Source organism: Leptopilina boulardi, unplaced genomic scaffold (genome assembly GCF_019393585.1).
Source record: "Leptopilina boulardi isolate dan_hultmark-lab unplaced genomic scaffold, ZJU_Lbou_2.1 LbouV2_262, whole genome shotgun sequence".
Taxonomy (NCBI): domain Eukaryota; kingdom Metazoa; phylum Arthropoda; class Insecta; order Hymenoptera; family Figitidae; genus Leptopilina; species Leptopilina boulardi.
The window spans coordinates 323,174-350,889 of record NW_026137821.1 but is presented as its reverse complement, the minus strand read 5'-3'; the positions used below and the strand labels follow the sequence as shown (position 1 = coordinate 350,889).

At 29.1% G+C, this 27,716-nt stretch overlaps 1 protein-coding gene across 1 annotated transcript in view; it reads left to right on the top strand.

Annotated features, from left to right (window-relative positions):
• The first annotated feature begins 2,104 nt into the window (after positions 1–2,104).
• LOC127281054 (thioredoxin-like protein 1) overlaps positions 2,105–27,716 on the top strand; it is a 31,698-nt gene continuing 6,086 nt past the window's right edge. The window contains exons 1-2 of the mRNA XM_051304543.1: positions 2,105–2,333; positions 24,532–24,799. Coding sequence (XP_051160500.1) covers positions 2,236–2,333; positions 24,532–24,799 — 366 coding nt within the window. The 5' untranslated portion in view covers positions 2,105–2,235. The remainder of the gene's footprint in view (positions 2,334–24,531; positions 24,800–27,716) is intronic.

The window sequence follows — 27,716 nt, the reverse complement described above, 5'->3', positions numbered from 1 at the left end:
TTTAAAATATAGGATAAGAAAATATTCTTAAAAATATTTAAAAATCGATCAAATACATAGTAGTAAAATAAGGTTGTATGTTTCAAATGATGAGTCATAAGTTAAAAATAGAAAATGACTTAAAACATAAATCGTTAAAATTAAATATTATATTTTATTTTAAAATAGAGGTAAAAATGACTCATACATATAGGAAACATTATTCTAAAAATAGCCATATTCCAGAGAAATATAATTTTTTATCTATAGTTTTTAAACTCTTTTTTCCTATTGGTTGGAAAATGCATCACCGGCAATCTGATTGGTTGAAAAATAATAGAGAGAATAAATTCTTTCTATTTTACCGGGTATATAAGGACTATTTTTGAGCCTAGATTTTTAGATTTAATTCAAATCTTGTTCTGAATTTTACAAGATTTCTCCGCGAAAATAAATTGCTTGTGACTACAAATAAAAGACTTTAACAATTTTTCAAATTGTTAAAGTGAAATGTTAAGGCGCTCTCACAGCTTTTTGGCTGCCTGCAGGTTACCATGGCAACGCATGAAAGTGAGTGCGACAGAAAATTTAAAAATTTGAATATTCAAATTTTCTGTCTCACTCACACTCGTGCGTTGCCATGGTAACCTGCAGGCAGGCAGGCAGCCAAAAAAGGTGTGAGTGCGCCATAATGCATTCGAACTTTTGAGTTTTACAAAAAGTGTTTGATTATTTAACAATTGTGAATTTTAAAGAAAAGACTAATTAACAAATGTGAATTTTTAGGAAAAGACTAATCAACAATTGTGAATATTTAAAGAAAAGACTAATTAATAATTATGATTAATTCAATTACTTAAACATTTCGCAAGTTTAAATAAAATTGGTTTTTTATCTAAAAATGGTTTTTTCCAATTGAATTGAGTGTTTTATTTATTAATTATCCCAAAAGAATAATTATTCAATAAAGACTAAATAAATTTCAAATATATTGGAATTTGAAATCAAATTCAGTATTCGTTTTCAAACGAAGTTCGCGGTCCAAGGATCCAGTCTGTGATTGGTCTTGCTGTTTGGAGCTGACGGAAATCCAGTTAATAAATTCGGGTGTTTTCGGGAGTTGCTGACAGTAAAAAATTACCCAATCAGAATAAACATGCTGATGGATCAGCCAATCACAACATACTGACAGTATACTCACAGCAACTCTCGAAAACACCCTCTAGGACGTGACACATATATTAAGGTGCTTATATACCTCAAATTTCGATCAGATGAACTTTATTTCTGGACCGTGAAAATGCGTGAAAATTCATTTTCACGGTGGGTATTTTTGAATTGTTTTAAACAAAAAATGTTTTTTTAAGAAATATGATATTAAATAATTGTTTTAATATGTAAGAACACTTTAAAATAGTGATAGAAAGATGATTTGATTGAAAAATTTAGCAAATTTTGTTTTAAAACGTTTCTGCTACAAGAAAGTGTAAAATGACGATGTTTGTGAAATGGTTTGTACAGTGTACATGTGTACATGTTTCTTTTAGTTATTCGAAACAATTAGTTGAATTTAAATTTATTTGATAAACATTTCAACTTACCGATTTATTTTCAGCACTCATTATTTATTACAAGTTAAAAAGAACCGACATAACATAAACAAAACTCTGAGAGACACTCACAAGGAAGAAGCACTGTACAAACCATTTCACAAACATCGTCATTTTACACTTTCTTGTAGCAGAAAACGTTTTAAAGCAAAATTTGCTAAATTTTTTAATAAAATCATCTCTCTATCACTATTTTATAGTGTTCTTACATATTAAAACAATTATTTAATATTATATTTCTTAAAAAAAACATTTTTTGTATAAAACAATTCAAAAATACCCACCGTGAAAATGACTTTTCACGCATTTTCACGGTCCAGAAATAATGTTCATCCGATCGAAATTTGAGGTATAAAAGCACCTTTACATTAGTCAGGTAACATACATAAAAAACCTCGAGTTTGTTACATTTACCCATCCCTGGAGCCTATTAGAGAAGTGCCTTAATACAAAATGGCTCCTGTTGATAGCAGCGCAGAACAGTTCTTATTTTGGTCTACCTTACGCTTAAACCTTGTTAGTTAGATCATGACTATCCGTCAAATCTTAAATTTTGCTATTCATCAAGTCATCCATAGAGCATTTAATTGTTGTGTGCTTGATTATTGACAAGAAATAAATTTAAAATAGCAATAATATAGTAAATATGGGAAGTGTACGAACTATTAATGATGACAATCAATTACAAGGAGAATTACGGAGTGCAGGAACAAAACTGGTTGTTGTTGATTTTACTGCAACATGGTAAGTGTCAAAAAATTGTCAGGTTATGTTAATTTAGAAATTTAAATTAAACAAAATATCAAAATTCAAAAAAGTGCAAGACGTGTTATAAAAAATAGGTTTTAAATTTGTTAATTCCACACTATGGAAATTTTACTTATAATTTTACCACTCTGAAAGAGGGTTTGTCAATCCACATTTTTCATCAATAGAAAAAAACTACGTGGAAAAATCATAAAGTTAAGATGTTTATATTCTCATGTAATTTGGAAAAGAATATTTCCTTATCGCAAAGATTTTTAGTAATCATTCTATGAGATTTATCTGAGAAGAGACTATTTTTTAACGGTGTTTTAATATATAAATTTCTTGAGATATTATCAATGTTTTTCAACATTCTTGGGCTTCTTTTAACTATTATTTTTTGTAACATTTAAATCACTTAAAAGTATTTATCTTTATGTTTTTCTTTGAAAGTTTCCAGACGACTTTTTTCAACGGGTTTGTTTTATACATATTGAAGTAGGAAAAACATTTTTTTATTCTTATTTTGAATCAAAATAACGAAGACATAGCTTATCGCTGGTTTAGTGGAAAAAAATGACACGTCATGATTTTTTTTTTAAAAGAGGACACGTCGAAATTAAGTTTTTTAAGGTACTATTTCACTTTACACCGACTAAACAATCGATTTTTTTCATAATTTTAGTTTTCCAAATCAGGCTCAAAATTTCAGAAGTAAGCCATTAATTTTTCGATGACGAGATTTTTATGTGTCATGTCAATAATTTTATAGTATTTTTGAATAAAAATAAGATCCTAAAGATGTTTTGCAAAATTTTTATTTTTTTAGTTATTGTTTAAAAAATTTTTAAGCATCCAATTAGTAAAGAAAGCTCTTCTACTGTTCTATTTGATGGATTTTGCTAAAATTTGGTATGAGTAACATACAATAACCATGCTTTCAAACAAAAAAAATTGGTTTGATTTTGTCCATAATTTGTTTAAAACAGCAACAATTATTATAAACAAATGAAAATAAAATAAACTTCTGCACCTAATTTCGTATTTTTTCTTGTCAATTATGATTCCCTATTTTATCATCACAAGTATTTCAAAAAAAGAAAAGTCAGTATATCGCATTAGGTCAAAAGTTATTAATATATTTGTGAACGCGCTCCGCCAACTACGTGCTACGCCGCCACAGTGGGACGAAAAACACGTCCGTGGACAAATTAACATCGAGCCAACCAATTTCAACCGATTTTGACGTTCTTGGTCTTTTTTAAAGATCATGAAATTCTGCATAACGTCTTTAATTTTATTTTGGAAAGAAAAAATTTTCAATTCTTTATTTAATGTTAATGTTGAAAAAGTTTTTTTTTCCTTTTTAAAACTAGCGAAACTTTTTAGAAAAGGCGATTATTCCGTCAACAAGGGCGAAAAATTTTAACGTATTCACCTATAGAAATATATTCTGGTAGTTAATAAAGTTATTAAAAACCGCAGTTTAAGTACGAAGTAATGTTAGGTTGTATCGAAAACTTTAGGAGGGATAGAGTGTTGAATTTTTTTGAAAAATGTAATCAGTCAATTTTTGAAGATTTATAACTTTTAAACCATTATAAAAATACATTATATTTAAAGAAACTTTTAAAAACACCAAATGTGAAACATGTAAAAACAGCGGTACTGTGTATTTGTTAATTAAGGGTTGTTTAAACAATGCTATGTGTAAAAATTAAATAAAGCAAGTAATAGTTGTTTACCTTGACTAATAATATTGCACATTTCGCTCAATATGTCATCAATTTCGTAATTAGGAACTTAAATCAACAAAATTGTTCATAAAAATTGTTTAATCAATTACAAATAATTAATTTATAATAACTATTGAACTGATAATTACTTTAGCATCTCAAATACAAAAAAATGGGAAATAATCGCCTTTTCTATAAAATTACGCTACTTTTAAGGAGGAAAAAAAAATTTTTCAATTTTAACATTAAATAAACAATTGAAAATTTTTTTTTTTTAAATAAAATAATAGACGTTATGCAGAATTTTATGATCTTTAAAACAAGACCAAGAACGTCAAAATCGGTTGAAATTTGTAGGCTCTATGTTAATTTGTCTACGGCCGTGTTTTTCGTCCCACTGTGGCGGCGTAGCACTTAGTTGGCGGAGCGCGATCACAAATATATTAATCACTTTTGACTGACTTTTCTTTTTTTGAAATACTTGTGATGATAAAGTAGGGAATCATAATTGACAAGAAAAAATACGAAAATAGGCGCAAAAGATTATTTTATTTTCATTTGTTTATAATAATTGTTGCTATTTTAAACAAATTATGGACAAAATCAAACCAATTTTTTTTGTTTGAAAGCATGATTATTGTATGTTACTCATACCAAATTTTAGCAAAATCCATCAAATAGAACAGTAGAAGAGCTTTCTTTACTAATTGGATGCTTAAAAATTTTTTAATCAATAACTTAAAAAAATAAAAATTTTGCAAAACAACTTTAGGATCTTATTTTTATTTAAAAATACTATAAAATTATTGATGTGATACATAAAAATCTCGTCATCGAAAAATTAATGGCTTACTTTAGAAATTTTGAGCCTACATCAAAAGTACATACATGGAGAGAAAAAAAAGCTACGATAACCGGAGACCCAAGTAGTAACTGCCTGAGTGACTCAAGTAATAGCATTAAAGTCAACACAACTTGGGTCCCAAGTAGTTTTTACCTGGCAAACGCAAGATCTATTAAAAGCCTGGTTAAAACTCAAATGATAAGGTAGGAAATGTTTGAATTTCCCAGCTTAATTCAAGCATTTCCTACCTTATCATTTGAGTTTTAACCAGGCTTTTAATAGATCTTGCGTTTGCCAGGTAAAAACTACTTGGGACCCAAGTTGTGTTGACTTTAATGCTATTACTTGAGTCACTCAGGCAGTTACTACTTGGGTCTCCGGTTATCGTAGCCTTTTTTTTTCTCTCCGTGTACTCTCGAGAATGTTTCCCTAAAATTTAATCCAAATCGGAGCATCAGAACCGAGGGGGAATTTACTCTGATAGTCAAGTGTACACTTGTCTGGTAATACTCGGTAATATCTGTAATATTTTGTAATGTCTTGTAATAATAAGTATTATTGTGTAATATCATGTAATACTGTGTAATACTTGTAATATTGTGGTGTGGGTGGTACTCAGTAATACATGTGTAATATTTTGTAATACAGTAATATTTTGGTAGTAGTATGTAATACTTGTAAAAAGTGTAATACTAAGGTAATAATGGTAATATGCGTAGTTGTAGTCAAGTGTACACAATTTTTACTAGTAAATTCCCCCTCGCCTTTTGCAATCTATCAAATAGTATATATACACGGATACTATTAAGTGAAAAATCAATGAAATTGTGAATATATACGTAATACTTCATACGTAATGGGCAGTTTTTTAATAATCAACTAATAATGATAATTTTTTATTAGCAAGAAGAAAATCTTATTTTATTATTTAAGATGAGTCTTAAAATCAGCGCTAGTAGTTATAATGGAAATTGCATTGCGTAAATTCATCAAAACTGCTATAAAAATGTTGCCTCATAAAATAAGACCTCTTTTCGGCCTTAAAATAAGACTTTCTTTTTACAGTATATTCATATTATGTGATTATTACTTTTATTGAAATGTCCACTACACTTAAAGTTAATTGAACTGCTCATTTTGATACAAAATCTTCAATAAATTTAACATAGGTACCCGGGTGGCTCGTCCGCCCATAGAAGGTGTTTTTTTCCTCAGTCCCATAAAGGTTAAAAAAAACTTGAAAAAATCAGATTTTTAAAAATTTATAACTCGAAAATTTGAGCACTTATAAAAAAATACGTAAACCTTTTTTTTCTACAAAGAATAAAAAAATTATATTTAGACGAATTTAAAAGGTCATAGGTAAATCTCACATGGAATAGCCCATATATAAAACCATTTAATGTTCGTAAACATCATAAGCCTTTGTATTAAAAGGCAGGTCTATGCGTCAAATATACCTTCAATGTACATATAGTAAACAGTTCATTGTCACGCCTAGCCTTTACTAAAATAGGTCTTCTTAGTTTCCTAAAAATTGCAAAGAATGTTCGTCAACAATTTTTTCACTTATATTATAAAATTAATTAACCTACCTTTAAACAGATCTTTTAATTCTCCCAAACCCCAATTTTCCAGAGCTTGGTTAACTTTTTCATCCATTCTTGCGATCCGCACGATAAACTATTCGAAAAAGAACATCAGACGCTATGCAGTGTCCGCGAACGCGCGTTTTTAACCAGAATAATTTAACCATACTTATTTAACTAGAACTGTTTAGTCTTTTTAACTATATTTTCTTGTTAAAATAACTAGAAATTTTTTAACCAGACGCATCTAGTAACTTTAACCATAACTTTTTTTTCAGTGTAAATATGTCAAAACCCTTTCTGAAAAAATTACATATATAAAAAATTTCCCTCACTTTTTCCGGCCCCATTTTTCTCACCCTGAAGTCAGTATCCGACTTGTCGTGGACTTGATCACTTTGGTAATATTTGTTTTATTAAAAAAGTCTAAAAATTACATTTTTACTTAGAACAACAGACGAGTATCTGCTTATTGGAGTAATCCATTATATTAACCAAAACTTATCAACGAACATTAAATTAGGAGAAGTAGGAATGGGTCTTTATACAACTATCTGTCGACGAAATAATCAATAGACAGAGTTTAACGATTTTAATGTTGGGACAGAAACAAATTTGACGCAAGACAAAGAAAAAAGAATCAATGTAGAATTTCTGATTTTTATTAAAGTTGAAAAGAATAAACTGTAAATAATAATTTTAAGGGTAAATATCGTGTTGAACGTATGTATATATTATCTTTAATAAATATACATGGATTTAATCTCGAGGAGGAAATGATTACTAATTAATTATTAATTAATTATAATATTATTTATTATTATAATATTATTATTAATTAATGTAATTAATCAAAATTAATTAATTTTTCAAATTTTATAAGGTCTGTTAAGCTGGCACCATAAGTTCGATATTTTTAAATATCTCCTATGTGAGAATTTAGGGCTAATTACCGCTCAAAATGAAAAATTTACCGCTCTTTATTTTTTTTTAAAAAAGGCGGTTGGTGCTACCTTAACGTTAAGCTGGCACCAACCGCTTAAAACAAGTTGTAAATTCAGATGTTCATTACATGAACATTTTGCTTCCTCTTTACGATCAGCAAAAAAACAAAGCAAAATTTTATTGCCAAAATGTGAATTTTTGATTGTTTAACTTTCATTAATTCTTTAAATTTACCTCTAATGTATACTTTATATATATCGATCGATTCGTCTTGACGTAAGGAATACAATTATTTCATATATAAACTTCAATTTAAAAAATCACAAAATTTTATTGCCAAAATGTGAATTTTTGATTTTTGAGATATTAATTGATAAATGAGCCTTTCAAATTTTATCTAAATCCATTAAAACCTGTTAAAGTTATCTTCTAAACAAAAAAGGGATCCACACACACACATTCATCCGGACAATTGATCAGGATCTCATATAACATGTTTCTATAAAGAAAAAAATTTGTTTCCGCCACTTTGAAAAGTTTTATAAACGAAAGGACTACAAAGCTTCCTCCACGAGGAAGCAAAAAATAAATAAAGAGATAATTAAAATTCTACCATGCCATAATTTAGGGCTCTTTTAGGGCTTTCAAATGGACATAGAAAGAATTTTCAAAAAAAAAATCAAAATCAAAAAACACACTCCACCAAATAGTTTATTTTAGAAAGGAGTTGGTGCTACCGTAACTCTTAGCTGGCACAACTCACTTCAAAACCATAATAAAAAATCGGATATTTAAAATTTGACCTTGCCATAATTTAGGGCCCATTTAGGGCTTTTAAATGGACGTAGAAAAAAATTTTAAAAAAATTTCTAAATCTGAAAAAAATGCTACCTTAACTCTAAGCTGGCATAACCCACTTCAAAACCCAAATAAAAAATCAGATATTTAAAATTCTACCTTGGCATAATTTAGGGCTTTCAAAATTTTAAGAATACTTCGTAATTAAAAAAACACTGCTTCATAGATTTTAAATTTTGTGCACCACGCGATTTAACCCACACAGCACTGAAAGTTTATTAAACATTTATTAAAGCTTTAACTGCAATGTTCGGAATGTTTGATTGCAAACTTGAGTAAAGGTTGCATAAATATTAAAATGTCCTGCATGAATAAATGTTTATCAGGAAAGTTGAGTAAACATTTAAATTAAATTAAATATTAAATTAAATCTTTTGCAAAACGAAAAAAATTTAAAAATTAATGTTTAATTAATTAATAAATTTTTCAGTAATAATAAATAAATAAATTGAAAATAATAATTTTGATTTAAATGTTTAGAAAATAGAATTTTTATGTTTACTTTCATTTTTTATTTTAATATATTGAAATTGTTTCCTTAATTATTTTTAAAAAGCCTTTTTTGGCTATAAAAAACTAATAGAATTGTTTATTGATAAATAAAAAATTTTGAAATTAATTTCCACCAATTTGTAAATTTTTAATTAGTAAATAATATTTAAAAAATTAATTAATTTTATAATAACCCTTTCATATGACCTTCAGTTATATAAAAATATTTTACAGTATTATTTCGATACACTTTCAAATTTTATATTCACCTACAATGTAAATATTTGGAATATTCAAATATCTCCGTGAAAACCTTTTTAAATTAGCCCGCCCTTTTGAGTCGATAAGTAGGATAACTTGTCTATCAGTAAGTTGTAGAGTGTGTGGAAGATTTTTTTTTTCAGCCAGATATCTGTAGTGTAGTGGTTAGGGTCTTTAGCTAGCGCGTGGCGAACGTAGGTTCAATCCCCAGCACACCCCAATTTGTTTTCAAAAATTGTTGTTTATCAAGCATGCAATACTTGATTCAATGTGAAACAAAGCATCAAAGCAGAGCAACGATGTTGAAACTTATTTATTTTATTTTTATTCCCAAAAAATAATTTTTTTTTATTGTCCTCTGATAATTAATAACTAATAATTAATAATAATAATAATTAATAACTATTAATATAAATTAATACAACAATAATAATAATGATCTATTATTATTATTATTATTATTAATAATACTTCTTAAATATTATTTATTTTTATTTTCTGAAAATGTAATTTAAATTTTCAGGAAATGTTCGTCGCAAAAATTGACTGAATATTTAAATTAAATTTTCAGTCTACCTTTGCGATAAAACTTAAACGAATGTTTAATTTAATTATTTAGTCAACTTACCTGCTAAACATTTAATTTAAATGTTTACTCAACTTTAGAACTAAACATTTAATGAACATTTAATTTCAATGTTTATTTAACTTTCAAACTAAACATTTAGCGAACATTTAATTTCAATGTTTATTCAACTTTCGAACTAAACATTAAACGAACATTTAATTTAAATGTTTACTCAACTTTCCTGATAAACATTTATTCATAGCGGACATTTTAATATTTATGCAACCTTTACTCAAGTGTGCAAAAAACATTCCGAACATTGCAGTTAAAGCTTTAATAAATGTTTACTAAACTTTCAGTGCTGTGTGGTAAATTAAAATTTTTTTGTCGATAATATAAAACAAAATTTTTATCTCAAGTGCACAAACAAATGTTCACATCTTATCACAATTTCTTTTTTAGTACATAAGGATATTCAAAGATTTATTATGAATATAAGCATTTTATTTTTTAATGTACACGTAACTTATATATTTATATGTATATTTTTATAAAAAAAATTTATTTTTAATGTTATAAACGAATTCTTTTTAATTAATTTTATGAACCTAGATATATGTTATATATTATTTATCTAGCTGATGTACCATAAAATATATATTACAAGACGTAGACATAAAATCTTTTCTTCACCATTATTAGCATAGGTAATTATTTGTTGGATTTTACGTAAATTAAAAATTCGCAGTGAACCGTTTTATGTTTTTTTTCTTAAAATATTAACTCTTCCTCCTCTCAAGTCGTTAAATTGATACCACGTTTTGTTTCGTTGACAAATACAAGTATAATGACCTAATCCAAATTTTTTGACATCACAATTTTTTGTTAAATTTGCATTGATATATTTTATAAGGCCTAGAAGCTTGTAACTGTTTGCATTTCCTATCATTTTCAGAAAAAGTGTTTGTTACATTGTCCAAAAAAATTGGCTCTGTAATGTTCGACATTTCTATAAAGATTATTGGACATGTGAAAAAATAAATATTTTTTTATTATAAGTACTATAATATGTTTATAACAAAAGACCTCTGTTACTTCAGAACATGCATATCAAACTCTTACATACTAAAATTTCTATCAGTGTACGCTAGAGTTAGTGAAAACTGTAAGTACCCAATCAAGGTCACATAGTTCATTCTCTGCACAAGTATGATTAATAGTTTCTTAATTTCAAACAATTAATTTACCGCTCGCAATGAAGGTCGTTTGGGCACTGCCTGTACACCCTCTTCTCCTACATGGCTGGTCTGCTTTTAGTAAATCTCCAATGTTTTTGTTTATCGAGGAATTCTCAAGGAAAAAATGATTCGTTTTTTGCACTGTCTTTCTATGACACTGCTTTCAATCAAAATTAATCACACATGTAGGTAAATCTTGAAATAATTGTCGAGATAAGTGGAAAGCATTTGTTAAACAATTGAGATGTACTATTCCGTTCCCAGTTTCTTCATTTTCTTTATCGTTTCCGTATATTTCTACCAAAATAATGGCTCTTTTTTTGTAGTTAAATTGAGTTCCTCTTTTTCTGACGTAAAGAGCAAATTCAATACTTTTATTATTCCTCTTAAGACTCTTCATTAAAGTTTCTACTCCGGGATTGTCAACTCCAACGATAAAAGTTTGCATTATTGCATCAAATGCGCAAGTATTACTTAATGAAAATAATATATGACCTATCTTAACAGCCTAAAAAATAAAAAATAAAATTTTTTTTTTTTATTTTTATAGGTAATAAATATGCCATGAAAAAAAATAGTATATTGCGTGCCAAGGGGAGAAACGCACTCTTTTTCGACGAGGGTGACGTTTGTCGCACGATAGTTCGAATAGCGCCACTCCAACAAGTATTCTTCATTATTTCAATTACATCTCGTGGGTTTTTATGAAGATATGTTGCATTTTGTAATTCGTGTTTTGCAACTCTAAGAGTTGATGTTTTCGGTAAAAATCTTTTATTGCACTTTCCATCTTTTTCTTCTGTATCTACAATGCAGTTTATATGAACTTCGTGTGCGTATGTTGCATTATCAATTTTGCAGTCTAGTGTACTGCCGCATTTGCAGTAACCTTAGTAATATTAATAGTACATTATTAATGGTATATTAGCTTGTAAACAATTTTGTTAAAAGAATAAAAAAGTAATTTAAATCGTTAAGACCTTAGAAGCAAAAAATTATATGTTATACTATACTACTCCCTGGTTATATTTTGTAATTTTAAAATGAAAATACACAAAGAGGATTAAATTTCAATGTAAACCAATCAAATTTAAGTCTTTTCTGTATTCAAGGTAAAACTGTCGTAAACATAACCTATATTTAATTTGCTTCTAAGGTACCTTTCTTTGCGACGCGTCACATATTAAACAATAAATATTATTAAATATAATTCAATGTATACCTTTAATAGTAGGGGAATAGTGTCAGGGTTGGACACTTGTCAGGGTTGGACACTTGGCTTTTTTTAAATAAGAACACTAGCGCCACCTGTGTGCGTACGTGACGAATCTTCTAGTAGTATAACCTAACTTTTTGTGGCATTACATTTTTGGAGAATCAAAAGTAGCGTCTCTTGTGACTTCGGTGCAATCGAAGAGACAAAAAAAGTTTTGTTTGACTTGTGAATAAACCTAAAAAATGTGTAAAAAAAGCAAGAATTCGGCAAGATAAGCTTATTGAATGTATTGTGGGGTACATAATTTAAGAAGAAAAAAAGTGAAAAATCGAATCGCGACACATGTCTAGTTATGGTTAGCACAATTCGAAAATGATGCTTCTAGTTAGGGTTGGACACTTTATACAGTTAGGGTTGGACACCCATATTAATTATGAATTTGACACAATTTATAAATAAATTTTATTTTATTGATATTTCAGTGCAAAATTGTGCCAAAGATATTAGAAAAATAATACTTAAATTGTATAGATTTTGTTCATCATTTCATTGAGTTATTTGGAACAATAAAGCGTTATTTTTTATAATTTGAGTTCATTCCTTTTTTAAACCCATGAAGCTTTACAATTTGTAAACAATAAGTAAAGATAAACATGAAAAAATAAGAATAAAAAACATTACAAATGTTATTTTACGTTTTTACCAATAATGCGTTTCGATTTTCAAAAAGTGTCCAACCCTGACTAGATTTTTTTTTTTTTAAATGTTTATAACTTTTTTAATTTTGGACCAATCAATTTACGGTCCACAGCAAAAGTGTTCCTCTTTTGTAGATCTTTCCACCCATATACCACAATTGACTGAATTTATCTAAACAAAATATTTATAAACAAAAAACCAAAACTGTGTCCAACCCTGACACTATTCCCCTACTAAACTAGCGTCGTTGCTTATAAAAAATAAAGCCACACTTTAATTTGGATACTTCCCAAATTTTGTTTGAAATACAGTCTTCCCATCTACCAGGTTCTAAACTATAAGAATTCTTAGGCCCTTTTTTTTTATTAAATTCTTTCATTATTAATAATTTTTCAAATTTTATTTTATCTGAGATAATAACAAAGTCTAATTTTTTATTTTTTTCCGAAATAGAAGCGTCATTGTCGGTGCTAGATATTTCCATGGAATCGAGAAGTTGGGAATCGTCGCTCCTATTACATCGTCCAAATATTTTATTTCTAAATTGCACTTTGTAAATTTAGTCCATTTGAAAGCCCTAAATGAGCCCTAAATTATGGCAAAGTCAGATTATAAAAATCTGATTTTTTATTAGGGTTTTGAAGTGAGTTGTGCCAGCTAAGAGTTAAGGTAGCACCAACTCCTTTTTTAAAACAAATATAAAGATTTTTTTTTAATTTAAATTTTTTTTTAAAGTTCTTTATGCGTCCATTTGAAAGCCCTAAATGAGCCCTAAATTATGGCAAAGTCAAATTATAAATATCTGATTTTTTATTGGGGTGTTCAAGTAAGTTCTGCCAGCTAAGAGTTAAGGTAGCACCTACTCCTTTTTCAAAAAAAATATAAAGATTTTTTTTGATTTAGAAATTTTTTTTAAATTTCTTTCTACGTCCATTTGAAAGCCCTAAATTATGGAAAAGTCAAATTTTAAATATCCGATTTTTTATTATGGTTTTGAAGTGAGTTGTGCCAGCTAAGAGTTAAGGTAGCACCAACTCCTGTCTAAAAAGAACTATTTGGTGGAGTGTGTTCTTTGATTTTGAATTTTTTTTTGAAAATTCTTTCTATGTCCATTTGAAAGCCCTAAATTATGGCATGGTAGAATTTTAATTATCTCTTTATTTATTTTTTTTAAGCGGTTGGTGCCAGCTTAACGTTAAGGTAGCACCAACCGTCTTTTTAAAAAAAAATAAAGAGCGGTAAATTTTTCATTTTGAGCGGTAATTAGCCCTAATTGAGCCCTAAATTCTCACATAGGAAATATTTAAAAATATCAAACTTGTGGTGACAGCTTAACAGACCTAATTTTATACCCCTTGCTGATGGGAAGAATATTGTGGGGGTTTGAAAAAATACATTTTTTAAATATTTTTGTAAAATCCAATATAAAAAACAGGCTGATTGAGGCTGAAGTTTTTGAGTCATTGTTTCACGGTTTTGAAAAGAAGTATTTAAAATATTAAATTTATACAGCGTGGACTGCAATAAACGAAAACACGCCAAAGTTAATGGTTCTTGCCTTAAACCTCGTAAATTTTCAGCCTTCAGGGTTTTATCTTCTAATACAGCAAGCATTTAAAATTCAACAATCAATTCCCAATATTTAAGAATCACAGTAATAGTCCGGGAGCCAGCGACGAAATTTACTATCTCATTTCATACCGGCTGAAAATTTGTACATATCTTACTAAAGATATGCTAATTACAAAAACCTACGTCTGGCAGGCTGGTTGTGGTACAGGGGGTAGCGCCACGGGGGTAAAGTGGTGAAAATAAGTGAAACTTTTTCTCATTTCATACCGGTTAAAACCTTTAAAAGTTGAAAGTTTACATTCACACAAATGTAAAAATGCACGTCTGGCAGTCTTAGGCTGGGACAAAGGTCGTCTGGCAAGGGGTTAAAGGGGTAAAAAAATCGGATTCGCTTATCTCATTTCATACCGGTTGAAACCTTCAAAAGTTGAAAGTTTACATTCACACAAATGTAAAAATGCACGTCTGGCAGTCTTGGGCTGGGACAAAGGTCGTCTGGCAGCCCTTTGAAGATGCTCCGCGCCAGCCCGAGATTTCACAGGGGGCTGATAAACAGTGTGACCTAATCTCATTTCATACCGGTTAAAACCTTTAAAAGTTGAAAGTTTACATTCACACAAATGTAAAAATGCACGTCTGGCAGTCTTAGGCTGGGACAAAGGTCGTCTGGCAAGGGGTTAAAGGGGTAAAAAAATCGGATTCGCTTATCTCATTTCATACCGGTTGAAACCTTCAAAAGTTGAAAGTTTACATTCATACAAATGTAAAAATGCACATCTGGCAGTCTTGGGCTGGGACAAAGGTCGTCTGGCAAGGGGTGAAATGGGTAAAAAATCGGATTCGCCTATCTCATTTCATACCGGTTGAAACCTTCAAAAGTTGAAAGTTTACATTCACACAAATGTAAAAATGCACGTCTGGCAGTCTTGGGCTGGGACAAAGGTCGTCTGGCAGCCCTTTAAAGATGCCCCGCGCCAGCCCGAGGTTTGATAGAGGGTTGATAAACAGTGTGAGTTCATCTCAGTAATGTAAGTAAAGTTGCGTAACTCGCCGCTTTTTTCATAGTAATATATAACATATTTTTTATTTGCATTTTGTTTATAAACATTTTTTTAATGACATTTTTATGTTTTAACATAAAATTATACGTTGCATAAATAATATTTATTTATATGACTTAAGATCACATTTTTTGTTTATATAAACAATAATAATATTAAAATAATATTAAAATTAAATAATAATATTTATTTATATGACTTAAGATCACATTTTTTGTTTATATAAACAAAAAATGTGATCTTAAGTCATATAAATAAATATTATTTATGCAACGTATAATTTTATGTTAAAACATAAAAATGTCATTAAAAAAATGTTTATAAACAAAATGCAAATAAAAAAAATGTTATATATTACTATGAAAAAAGCGGCGAGTTACGCAACTTTACTTACATTACTGAGATGAACTCACACTGTTTATCAACCCTCTATCAAACCTCGGGCTGGCGCGGGGCATCTTTAAAGGGCTGCCAGACGACCTTTGTCCCAGCCCAAGACTGCCAGACGTGCATTTTTACATTTGTGTGAATGTAAACTTTCAACTTTTGAAGGTTTCAACCGGTATGAAATGAGATAGGCGAATCCGATTTTTTACCCATTTCACCCCTTGCCAGACGACCTTTGTCCCAGCCCAAGACTGCCAGATGTGCATTTTTACATTTGTATGAATGTAAACTTTCAACTTTTGAAGGTTTCAACCGGTATGAAATGAGATTAGGTCACACTGTTTATCAGCCCCCTGTGAAATCTCGGGCTGGCGCGGAGCATCTTCAAAGGGCTGCCAGACGACCTTTGTCCCAGCCCAAGACTGCCAGACGTGCATTTTTACATTTGTGTGAATGTAAACTTTCAACTTTTGAAGGTTTCAACCGGTATGAAATGAGATAAGCGAATCCGATTTTTTTACCCCTTTAACCCCTTGCCAGACGACCTTTGTCCCAGCCTAAGACTGCCAGACGTGCATTTTTACATTTGTGTGAATGTAAACTTTCAACTTTTAAAGGTTTTGACCGGTATGAAATGAGAAAAAGTTTCACTTATTTTCACCACTTTACCCCCGTGGCGCTACCCCCTGTACCACGACCAGCCTGCCAGACGTAGGTTTTTGTAATTAGCATATCTTTAGTAAGATATGTACAAATTTTCAGCCGGTATGAAATGAGATAGTAAATTTCGTCGCTGGCTCCCGGACTATAATATACTGATGACGAACAAGCCAAGGAGTATCTGAATGACTAGGTATTTTCTTAAATGATTCACTTAATTCTTCAACAATTCTCCAATAAATTACATATCTTCTTAGACTTACGTTTAAAAAAGCTGGCAATGATAAATGTAATTTATCGACTATAGGAATTTTTGAAGATGGGTGTTGAACAATGTGGTTTATAGAATGGTCTAAGCATGGAAAAAAATTTGAATACGGTTTTTTTCCTTTAATCTACTTCGAAAAAAATTGCGTTCACATGTCATGACTATGTAGCATTATCTGTAGCCAAACCCACGATATTTTTTAAAGGAACCTGCCTATTTACTAAAACTTTTTTATAATTGGTAAACATTAATGCAGAAAAACAATCAGTTGCATCTAAATTAATTTGATGCAGCAACTCTACTATGATTTTCAATTTTTCGGGTTTAACATACCTAACTAATACCGGTAACCATTTTTGATGACTTATATCATTTGCCTCATTTACTTAAATTAAGAAGAGATTTTTTTGTATGATCTCGGTAATGCGTTTTCTTCAACCGTGCAAGGAACATTATTCACAACTAAAATCATTTTCGTCCGGCCAAATGTAACAGCTTTTAAGACAAGAGGATCGATATTTTGAAAAAGTTGTATAATGTCTGAGGACACTCTAAATGGAATATTATGATCAACAAAAAAGCTGTTATTCTAAGTTCACTTGCTTTGACTTTTTCTTCAAAATTAAAACAAGATTGAGAAGAATCTACACTTTAGTTACACTGGGTAACAAAAAAATGGCCATGTTGTGTTTATTTCAAAATCCCTGTGTTTATTGAATTTTTAGGTGTCAATGAACAAGAAAATATCAAAAAAAAATTTAATTTTTTCAGTTTCCTAAAAATGTGATTTAAAGTGTCGAAAAATAGCTTTTTTGGAACTTTTTGAAGTACTATAAAAAGAAAACGTGACCCTTTTGAAAATTCCGACGCCGTTTCCTACGTCGGATATGACATCGTAATCTACGCCGTTTTCGGCTTCGGATCCGACGTCTGATTCGACATGGGATGTGCAGTCGGAAACGACACCGGATCCATAGCCGGGATTTGGGATTGTTTTTGGCGTCGGATCCGACGTCGGATATTTATTTTAAAAATTTAATTTTGTTTATTAAGGGGGCAATCGTAGTTGTAGCGCCAAAAAATAGACCTTTTTTATGAATTTTTTTCTCTTACACCATTAAATTTTTTGAAAATATCGATTTATTTTTTCAATGTACATATATTGAACATGAATTTAAAAAAAAAGTTAAAAATATTTAATATTTTTAAAGTTATATCCTGTCAAAGTGATGTCCTTTTAAAAAACATAATTTGCGGTGACCACGACTATGGAAATCTGGCTCCTCTGAAATCAAAAATTCGAAGGAATTTACATATATTTATTGAAAGATTATCTAGTCCTTGACGGAGGGATTTAAAAAAAAATTTTTTTTGACAAAATGTCGACCTGTCAAAGTTTAACTTTCAATTTTCGTCAAAAAATCGGTCGTTTTTCAGCTCACTGAGAAAACTGGAGGTTCAAATTCAGAGGTTCAAAAAGTGTATGTTTCCCTTTATTATTAAAGAGAGTTTAATAGTTCTTCTAGAATGATTTTTGAATAGATAAAAGAAATCTGCTTGTATATTCTGTTTTTATTATATTTAGAGGGTTAAATGCTGCGCAGAAAGTGTGAACTAGCTGATGCGCGAACGTATTTATTTCCCAATCGAATAGACTGAATTTTGGGGTTAGGTTGACATATTTATTCGTTCCGCGTACGATAAGGAAGGGATTCTTAAGATTGATAATGTGTCCCTCTGCTATAAACTCATTTTCCCTCAAGAAGAAATGGCTTAAATATCTGTGAATGGTTTATTTCATTATTTAGATTATTTTCCAATAGCTAACTCTCAAATATAAACTCTTTATCCCTCCAAATGTTCACTTCAAACCTCCAGTTTTCTCAGTGCTGTAAAAAGAAAAGTTTTGCATAAAAAAATAAATCCTTCGATCAAGGACCAGATTATTATGTATTGAAAAAGTATGTTAAATTTCATGACAATCGGTTCAGTAGTTTTCAAATGAGAGTGGTCACCGACTTCAAAAATGTAGTTTTAAGAAAAAGGTGTTTAAAGTTTTAACTTACTTTTTCATGAAAATGGGATTTTTTTTTGAAATCAGATAGTATCATCAATTCTTGGACTACATAATAATTCTTCCGCAGATGAAGCTGCTTCCAAAATCCCAATTCAAATATAAAGGTATAAGGACCCACATGGCCGTTAGCCTGTATATCTTATTCAATTATCACTAAATCATTATAAAAATTTGTAGACATATTTCTGAAAACATATATTTTAAAAAATACAAAAAATTCGATTTTTTTAAAGTTACAACTGCGATTGCCCCCTTAAGCAATTTTCTTAATGTAAATTATAATTCAATAAATTATTAAGTTTTTAAAGAGCATTTATAAATGAGTTCCCGATTATACATATGTAACAAATCTAGATCTCTTGTTACAAAAAATATCAATTTTTCTTCAATTATTGTAATAAAATTAGATTTCGTTACATTTTGTTTTTATTTAACGTCAATAATATAAATAAATATATATATATTCTTCCGACGCGTTGACTCTGTGACTCGAAGTCTTGACCATCATATAGCTCTCAACCGCACTGGGAGCGCCTTAACGCGTCTCATGGGAGACTATGAAATTTTTTGACAAAATGTCTCTTATAACGAAAATATATTAAACAGATACTTATCTTATTTTGTAAAGTCGTCAAACAGTTTTTCAGATGTTTATTATTACAAAGAGTATATTATCGCATACTTTTGTGAATATTAATGATATCAATTAATAATTTTGTCAATTTAAAGAGTTTTAAATGATTAATAGTGTCAATGAATAAAAATTACAAAATTTTCCAATGCTATATGAATTTTAATACCTAATTTTATATTTGAAGTCTATTAACTTCGACATTTTAATTTAGAATGACATGAACTTAAATTTTAATCAAGTGAACTTTTTATACATTCCAATTTTTTTAAAAATAAATTAAATAAAAATGTTGATATAGCAAATTTATTTTAACAAACTAATATAATTTATATAATGCTAATACTTAAATTATAACTCATTTTTAATAGAATTTTCTTATATGGAAATAATGTGATCTAAAATAAATTAGTAGGGGAGGATGGGGCAAGTATAGTTAGTTGCGGTTATGCTTAGACGACTTGCTCAAAAATTGCGTCATTCATGGTATATTTGCGTCTTAACACCAATACAGGGGTTACTTGTTGAATTTCATACATCTCAAAAAAATTTCAATGAATTTGTCGAAAGACTTTCGAGAGCCATATTGGATCCACCATTTTGAATTTCGAAAATCTGACTTCAAATTCGTAATCAGGGACCCCAAAAACCACCGAGTAACAATGCTCAAGACAATTTAAACGGTTTTTAAAAATATTGTCCGCCATTTTAAATCCGCTATTTTTAATTTTTAAAACCTAACCTCAAATTTGTAATCAGCAACCCAAAAAACTTCTAAGTGACAATTTTGAAGCAAATCCGATTGTTTTTATCAAGCATACATTCTCAAAGCTTTGAACTATAAATTCAATTATACGTTAAGGGGTTATGCGTTAAATACAGTGAAATGGTATTTCAATAGTCAAAAATTTTATTACAAAATAATTATAAATTATTTAAAAATCATAAATTAATAAATATTAAAAATAAAATTATACAAAGAAATGAAATTAAAACTAGATAAATTGAATTTCTGAAAATAATAGAAATAGAGAGAAGATATCTATAGATAACACAATGAAAACATAAACAGGAAAAATAATAGAAAGAGAAGGTAGATATAAATACGAATTAAAAGAATTATTAATTTAATTTAAATTTAAAGTTTTTTTTTACAAATAAGAATTTTTATAGATTATTATTTAAAGAATAAATTTATTTTATATTTCTTTCTTTAAATTATTTAGAAAGTGAAATAATAAAAATTATTTTTAAAAATTGCTGAAATTAATAATAATTAAATAAAATTATATGTTATATTAAAGTAAAAATTATTTAAAAATTAATGGTAAAAGTTAAATAATTTTAAAATAATTTTTACTTTAATATAACATATAATTTTATTTAATTATTATTAATTTCAGCAATTTTTAAAAATAATTTTTATTATTTCACTTTCTAAATAATTTAAAGAAAGAAATATAAAATAAATTTACTCTTTAAATAATAATCTATAAAAATTCTTATTTGTAAAAAAACTTTAAATTTAAATTAAATTAATAATTCTCTTAATTCGTATTTATATCTACCTTCTCTTTCTATTATTTTTCCTGTTTATGTTTTCATTGTGTTATCTATAGATATCTTCTCTCTCTTTCTATTATTTTCAGAAATTCAATTTATCTAGTTTTAATTTCATTTCTTTGTATAATTTTATTTTTAATATTTATTAATTTATAATTTTTAAATAATTTATAATTATTTTGTAATAAAATTTTTGACTATTAAAATACCATTTCAATGCCCCCTTAAACAAATGAATTCTTTTAACATAAAAGGAATTTTATTTGTTTTTAAAAAAAAATTAATTTCAATTGGCAAAAAAAGAGAAAAAAAAATTTTTTTTAAAGAAAAATTTACAAAATTTGACTCCAAAATGCCCCTCTAAACGATTGAATTTCTTAGTTTATGAATAAATTCATTCGCTTATAAAGAGAAAAAAAAATTTTATTTATGATGTTTACACTACTGAGCTATTATGCTCCTGGGGCTCTTATGGGTACATCCTCAAATTCGTCCTCATCATAATCCTCTTCCACCTCTTCGTGACTAATATATAAATCGTAAGAGTCTGGTTTGATTATAGCTAGTTCATTTTCCACTAGCCAATCATCAGGTGAGAATAATTGATTCATTTTTGCCCATCCCACGTAATGGTGATTTACAAATTTTTTTATATGGAAATCTACCACAATATTTTTTATAAAGTCTTGGAATCTGGAATTTGATCCAGACTCCCAAATTTCACGTCGTGGTGGACAAATATCACTTAATGCGATATTAAGTGTGAATTTAGGGATTGTCAAAAATTTGTATATTATATGAAAAATGTTATTTTTTTTATATGTGTATGCAAATGCTCGTCAATGTTATATACTAGCACTAGATCTTAAATACCGGTATTTATTAAAATAACATAACCTTTTTCATAAATTTCTAACTCTTTTTTGTATATAATAGGGACCGCCAAAATTCTATCGTTTAAATTTGTAATCCTATATTGGTCTTCCTTGTCTTTGTAAAAGTTGAAAATCTCCTTCTTCATTTCAATTTGTGTTTCCTCTCAATCCATTAATTTAGCTTTGATGGCAGATGGGTTAATTGCGTTTATTATTCTCATTTTATACTTTTCTTTATTTAGGACCATATCGGGATATTGTTCATATTCTGTTACAATGTCGTGTTCATTTATGTTTTGTTGTTGCATCTTGAAAAAAAATAAAGGACAAAAAAAATAATAATCATAAAAAAAAATAAAGTATATAAAAAAAAATTTTTTATTCGTTATAATCCGTTAAGCGGATTATATTGGGATATATCACCCCATTAATTTTTACAAATAGAGAAAAAGGTTCCTCCTCCTCTACATTATTGTTTTTTTTATTGTAGAACAGATATTGTTGTACATTAAGGTTAACTTTTTCAATTTTAGTAATTCATGGTTTTTTTTTTATTTTTAACATTTTATTTTTTTTTAGTTTATTTCTTTTCATTAAATTTTTTTTTCTGTTGCTATTTTCTTCTTTTTTTGTTTGTGTAGCCATATTGGCTACTTCAATTGTTATAACTCTATTTGTTATATAGTAGTCGCTGGCAGAGATTGCTAGAGGACCTGCCTCTTCTGTTGCGCCATCGTACACAGTACTCGTCGCCTGACTTTTTTTTATTATTAATGCCATCTATAGAAAAAAAATTTAAAAAAAAATTTTCTTTTGGCTATATATAAAAAAAAATATCTCTAATTTTTATTAATGCATGCTTATTTTACTAATTTAAGATTTATTTTATTTTAATCTATAATAATTATTAAAATACTAATTTTATAATAAGTATTAGCACTGTAGCATACCTCAAAATTTAGCTAATCACAAACACAATTTCTTTTGATAATCACGAAACAGCACTGAATCAACTAAATGACAGTTTGTACACTACAATTTTATGAATTTATATTTTCTTACTTAATTTTGATATTTCAATTTTCTTTTGATTATTTTTAATGTATTAATATAATTGGTTTCTATTATAATAAGATATTTGATCAATTATATTATTTATTTGATGTTGGCTCCCAACAATTATTACATGACATTTCAGTTTTGGGTTTTAAAGTTGAAGGTTTAAGCTTTCTTTTCAGCCCTATTAAAGCTTTCTATGCCCTCACGTTTTCATTTTATAGTATTTCAAAAAGTGCCCAAAAAGTCATTTTTCGACACTTTAACCCTCATTTTTAGGGAACTGAATAAATTAAATTTTTTTTGCAACACTAACCTCTAAAATTAAATTTTACACACCGAAAAGTGTGTGTAAAGATGCTCTTTTTCAAACGGTGTGTAAAGTGATTCACTTTACGCACTGAATTTTACTTTACGCACTGAAATATTACTTTACGCACTGAAATTTACTGTACGCACCGAAATTTTCCTCACATAATATAAGGATTGTTTTAGACCATACAAAACCACAAAATTAAAAAAAGAACTTTACTTTTAAATTTATACACTCCTGCTTAATGATATTTTTCCTGATCTTCGATTGATTTATTTAATTCTATACAATCGAAAATATTCTAATAGAGAGTTGGAATTCCTCATAATAGGTACTTAACTTTAGAGGTGGATGTTGCAAAAAATGTTGTATGATACACGTGCGTAAATCTGATTATACTCGTGCTGCAAACGTCACACTCGTATAATCACTCACTTTACGCACTTGTATCATAAATAACTATTTTATATTTTTTTGTTCATTGACACCCAAATATTCGATAAACACAGGAATTTTGAAATAAACACAACATGGCCATTTTTTTGTTACCCAGTGTTATTTTTAAAAGAATTATTTTCTCCGATTTCATTTAAAATCTATGCTACTAGAATTAGTTGCTGCAACTTCTAGATTATCATCAGAATGGGTTGTTAAAGTCGCCGCTTCTTCTTGACTTGGATATGTATTAAATACTTTAAATCTTTCAAAAAAGTTAAAAAAAATGTTGATGGCCCTTTGATTCATGATTATGAATTTATGATTTTCTACATATCATGGTTTTACGGCAAACTTAAAATAAAATTTTGTATCTTCATTGGCGACATTTAACAACCATTCTTTCCACGAAGGAAATTCGTCAAACCTTGGCTCTCGAATACGTAGGTACTTTTAAAATATCGCTATCGTGTTCACCCGGAGGTTTTTCCAATAAATTATCTTAGATGTGCATGTTATTTATATCACGGAAAACGAAAACTAGGGCGTGTTCTCAGAAGTAAATTGACTCCAAGAAAAACTAGAAGTGAGTCAATTGGGTTGAATGATCAGGTATCAACAAAACAAGAAAAATGTATCAAGTTCTAAAAACTTAAAAATTTTCTATTTAATCACAATATAATTTTAATAGAATGTATGCTTTGTCTGGAAAAGAGTTTAAACTTGGGAAAAGATGTCTCATTGTTAAGCACTCTCCTCTACATCTACAACATATCAAAATTATATAAAAAAAGACCGCAATGACTTTAGGTTAAACATAGTAAAATGATCTATTTATATTTTTTTTCTAGGTGCGGTCCATGTCAAAGAATGGCTCCAATCTACGATCGGTTATCGGTGAAGTATCCAAATGCCATATTTTTAAAGATTGACGTTGACAAGTGTCCTAACACTGCCATGAATCAGGGTGTCACTGCAATGCCTACTTTTATTTTCTTCAAAAATCGAACTAGAGTAGGAATTTGCCAAGGAGCTAATGAAATTGATCTAGAATCAAAAATCAAAGAATGTTATGGAAACGGCGATGCCGACGACACCGAGGGATCCGTTGCTGGACATGTACGCTCTTCTGACAATGTCTACCTTCACATCTTTGGCATGCTGTCTATTGTCGCGGTGTTATATTTTTGGAATACATTCTTAAAGGGAGATACTCGATAGATTTCAATTTATTTCTACGGTTTAATTTATTTTTACCGACTTCAAAACAAAAACCACATTAATAGATTTCTTTTAATATTTTTTTTATCATTTTGTTGTTCAAGAGTTAGGCATTACCTTTTTTAAGAATGTTTTCTTAATAAACCATGATTTTTTTAAATATATGTGTAAATAATGCATAATAAATTTTAAGTAAATCGGATTAATGGTGTTCGAGAAATCGTTGACCTTAAAAATGTCATTTTGAGAAAAATATATTTAAAGATTTAACTTTTTTTTCAAAAGAATTTTTTTTGATTTTACAATGAGTTGTCAATTCCTGGACCATATAACAATTCTTTCAATTCTTTTCTCACGATGTGGATGATAAAATGGGGACTGCTATTGTATTTGGTGCTTGGTGTGTCTGCCGTCTGATCTGTAGCTATCTTGCGCGCCTCAAAATCAATTTTTCACCAGATCCCCAAGTAACACGAAATATTGATTGAATGTCACGGTGATATCAAGTGGGAACATTCCTGTGACATTCAGGCAATATCATAATGCCCGCTTCATGGAGACATTTATTTATTTTTTTATTTAAATATTCAAAACAATCAAAACAAATAACATTTTAGAATTTTATAAATAACAGGAATATTCTTTCAATATCGCAGGGATATTCCCTCAATATCAGAGGAATATTTCTTCAATATCACAGGAATATCTTCTCAATATTACATGAATTTCACAGGAATATTCCCTCGGTATCATACGAATATCACGCGAATGTCACAGGAATGTTCCCATGAAGCGGACATTATGATTGCGCCTGAATGTCACAAGAATATTCTCGCTTGATATCACCTTGACATTCAAGCAATATTCCGTGCTACTTGGGTCATCATAAAAATTTACAGACACACTTCTAAAAACACATAGTTTAAGAAAATGCAAAAAAGATCGATTTTTCGAAAGTTACATCTGGTGTACCCCTCTTACGCTTACATGTCATATTAAGCTCATGTCGTATTCGTAAGCTTATTCTGTGAAATTAAGCTAAGTTTAAAATGAATTTAATATGTCCGTTTTACAGTGATTTTACAGAGCTTAAATTCATATACTTTATGCACATTTTATTAGACTCAATACCTAACTACTTATAGTAGGGGAGCCCATGATGCTAAATAAGGATTTACTCGAGCGTCGTCGGGACGATGATATTTTGTAGTTTAGATGATCAGGAAAATAAAAGGTTCTATAAAGTTTTCCCTTTCAGTGGTGCGTTATGCGTATACAAATTTTTAAAAATTTAAGAAAAACAATTACATGGAAATACTTGAGCGTGTCCGATATTAATAGTTTTGATACTCCAACGTGTCTCTGATACCAAAGGTATGTTCATCTGGCGGTTTGCGTGGTGCTGGTGGCTATTCGGATGGATACAAAATATAAAAAAAATCTTGTTCGAGCGCGTCAGATATTTAGGAAGAATGTTAAATGAACCCTAAAAATGCCCCCATTCAAAAGACTGACGTTTCCGAAGTGACGCAAGCTCGTAGCGAATTTTTGAAAATGCAAAAAAAACCACCATACTTGAGCGTGTCAGATTTTTATACAAATGGTTTAGCTTGATGCTGCAGTCATGATAGCCCAAAATCTGACTATTATTTTGAGGAATATTGTTAATCTGACAGCTGTTTTGTGATCAGCTGTAATGGTGTTATGGCGACGGAAAGCAGTTCAGGAATCGGGATTGTGCGAGAGAGTCAGAAATAGGGAAAAGGAAGGTGAGGTACGGAGTGGGGAATACGTGTTGTATTCCAGTTTCGCGCTCTACTCTCCATAGACGATTTTCATTACTTTACCTTTTGGAAATCGTTAGATTATATTTTATTCGTGATTCTTGTATTATTTCCTTCAAATTAAAAAAAAAATTTAACCGCGCTCGAGAATGTCAAGACAACATTTTTTTTGCAAATTTATAACCCTCTCGCTCCCTTACGTTACGCTCAAATCGTCAGATTTTTAAATGTACATTTTTTAGCTAGTAATTAATCCACCTTACCTTAATCTGATGCGTTTCAATATCTCCAACCATCGATTTTTTTTACTAATCTGATGGACTATCCTAAACGCACGTCTTGATAAAAAGAGTTAATACTTGGAAGAGGTACTCAACAACATGCAAGGTATCCCCCTCTGTGTTCATCTGCGCGCTTGAGTTAATCCCATAAAACACATTGGGCTCCCCTACTATTAGGAATTTTGTTTGTCCTCACTCCTTATTTTGATCTTACTTAATTAAAGGCTCCCAAAAACTAGTAACAAATTTTAAGCGAATCGCATTAATTTTTTAAATTTTTCCGACATTGGATTTGCTATTTTGAATTTTTAAAAACTACTGTCAGATTCGTAAGAAGCAACCTCAAAAACCCCTGAATATAATAATGAATTACAAGCGAATTTTAAAAATCGAATTTCAGATTGAAGTTAGAGATCTGTGATCCAGGTCACATATCTTTAAAACACTCGTAACTGGTTTTTAAACTCTCTAATTTTAGAAACAAATCAACGTTTTTCAAAATGCTCGTTTATACCTAAAGGAAAAAATTATAATAAAAGAGAAATAGTTTTCTAAAAAACTTGGAATTGACAGTCTAGTGACTTTTACCTACTTCTTCAGACATTTTGGTTTTTATTTCTCTTTCTATCGTGTTAATTAAAGAAAGACAAAAAAGTAAATGGTTGTCAGAAGTAGGTTAACACCAGATGGCGTATTGAAGTTTAGCCAATACCAATAAGAATACCACAATCTTAAGGTATAAGTTTTTTA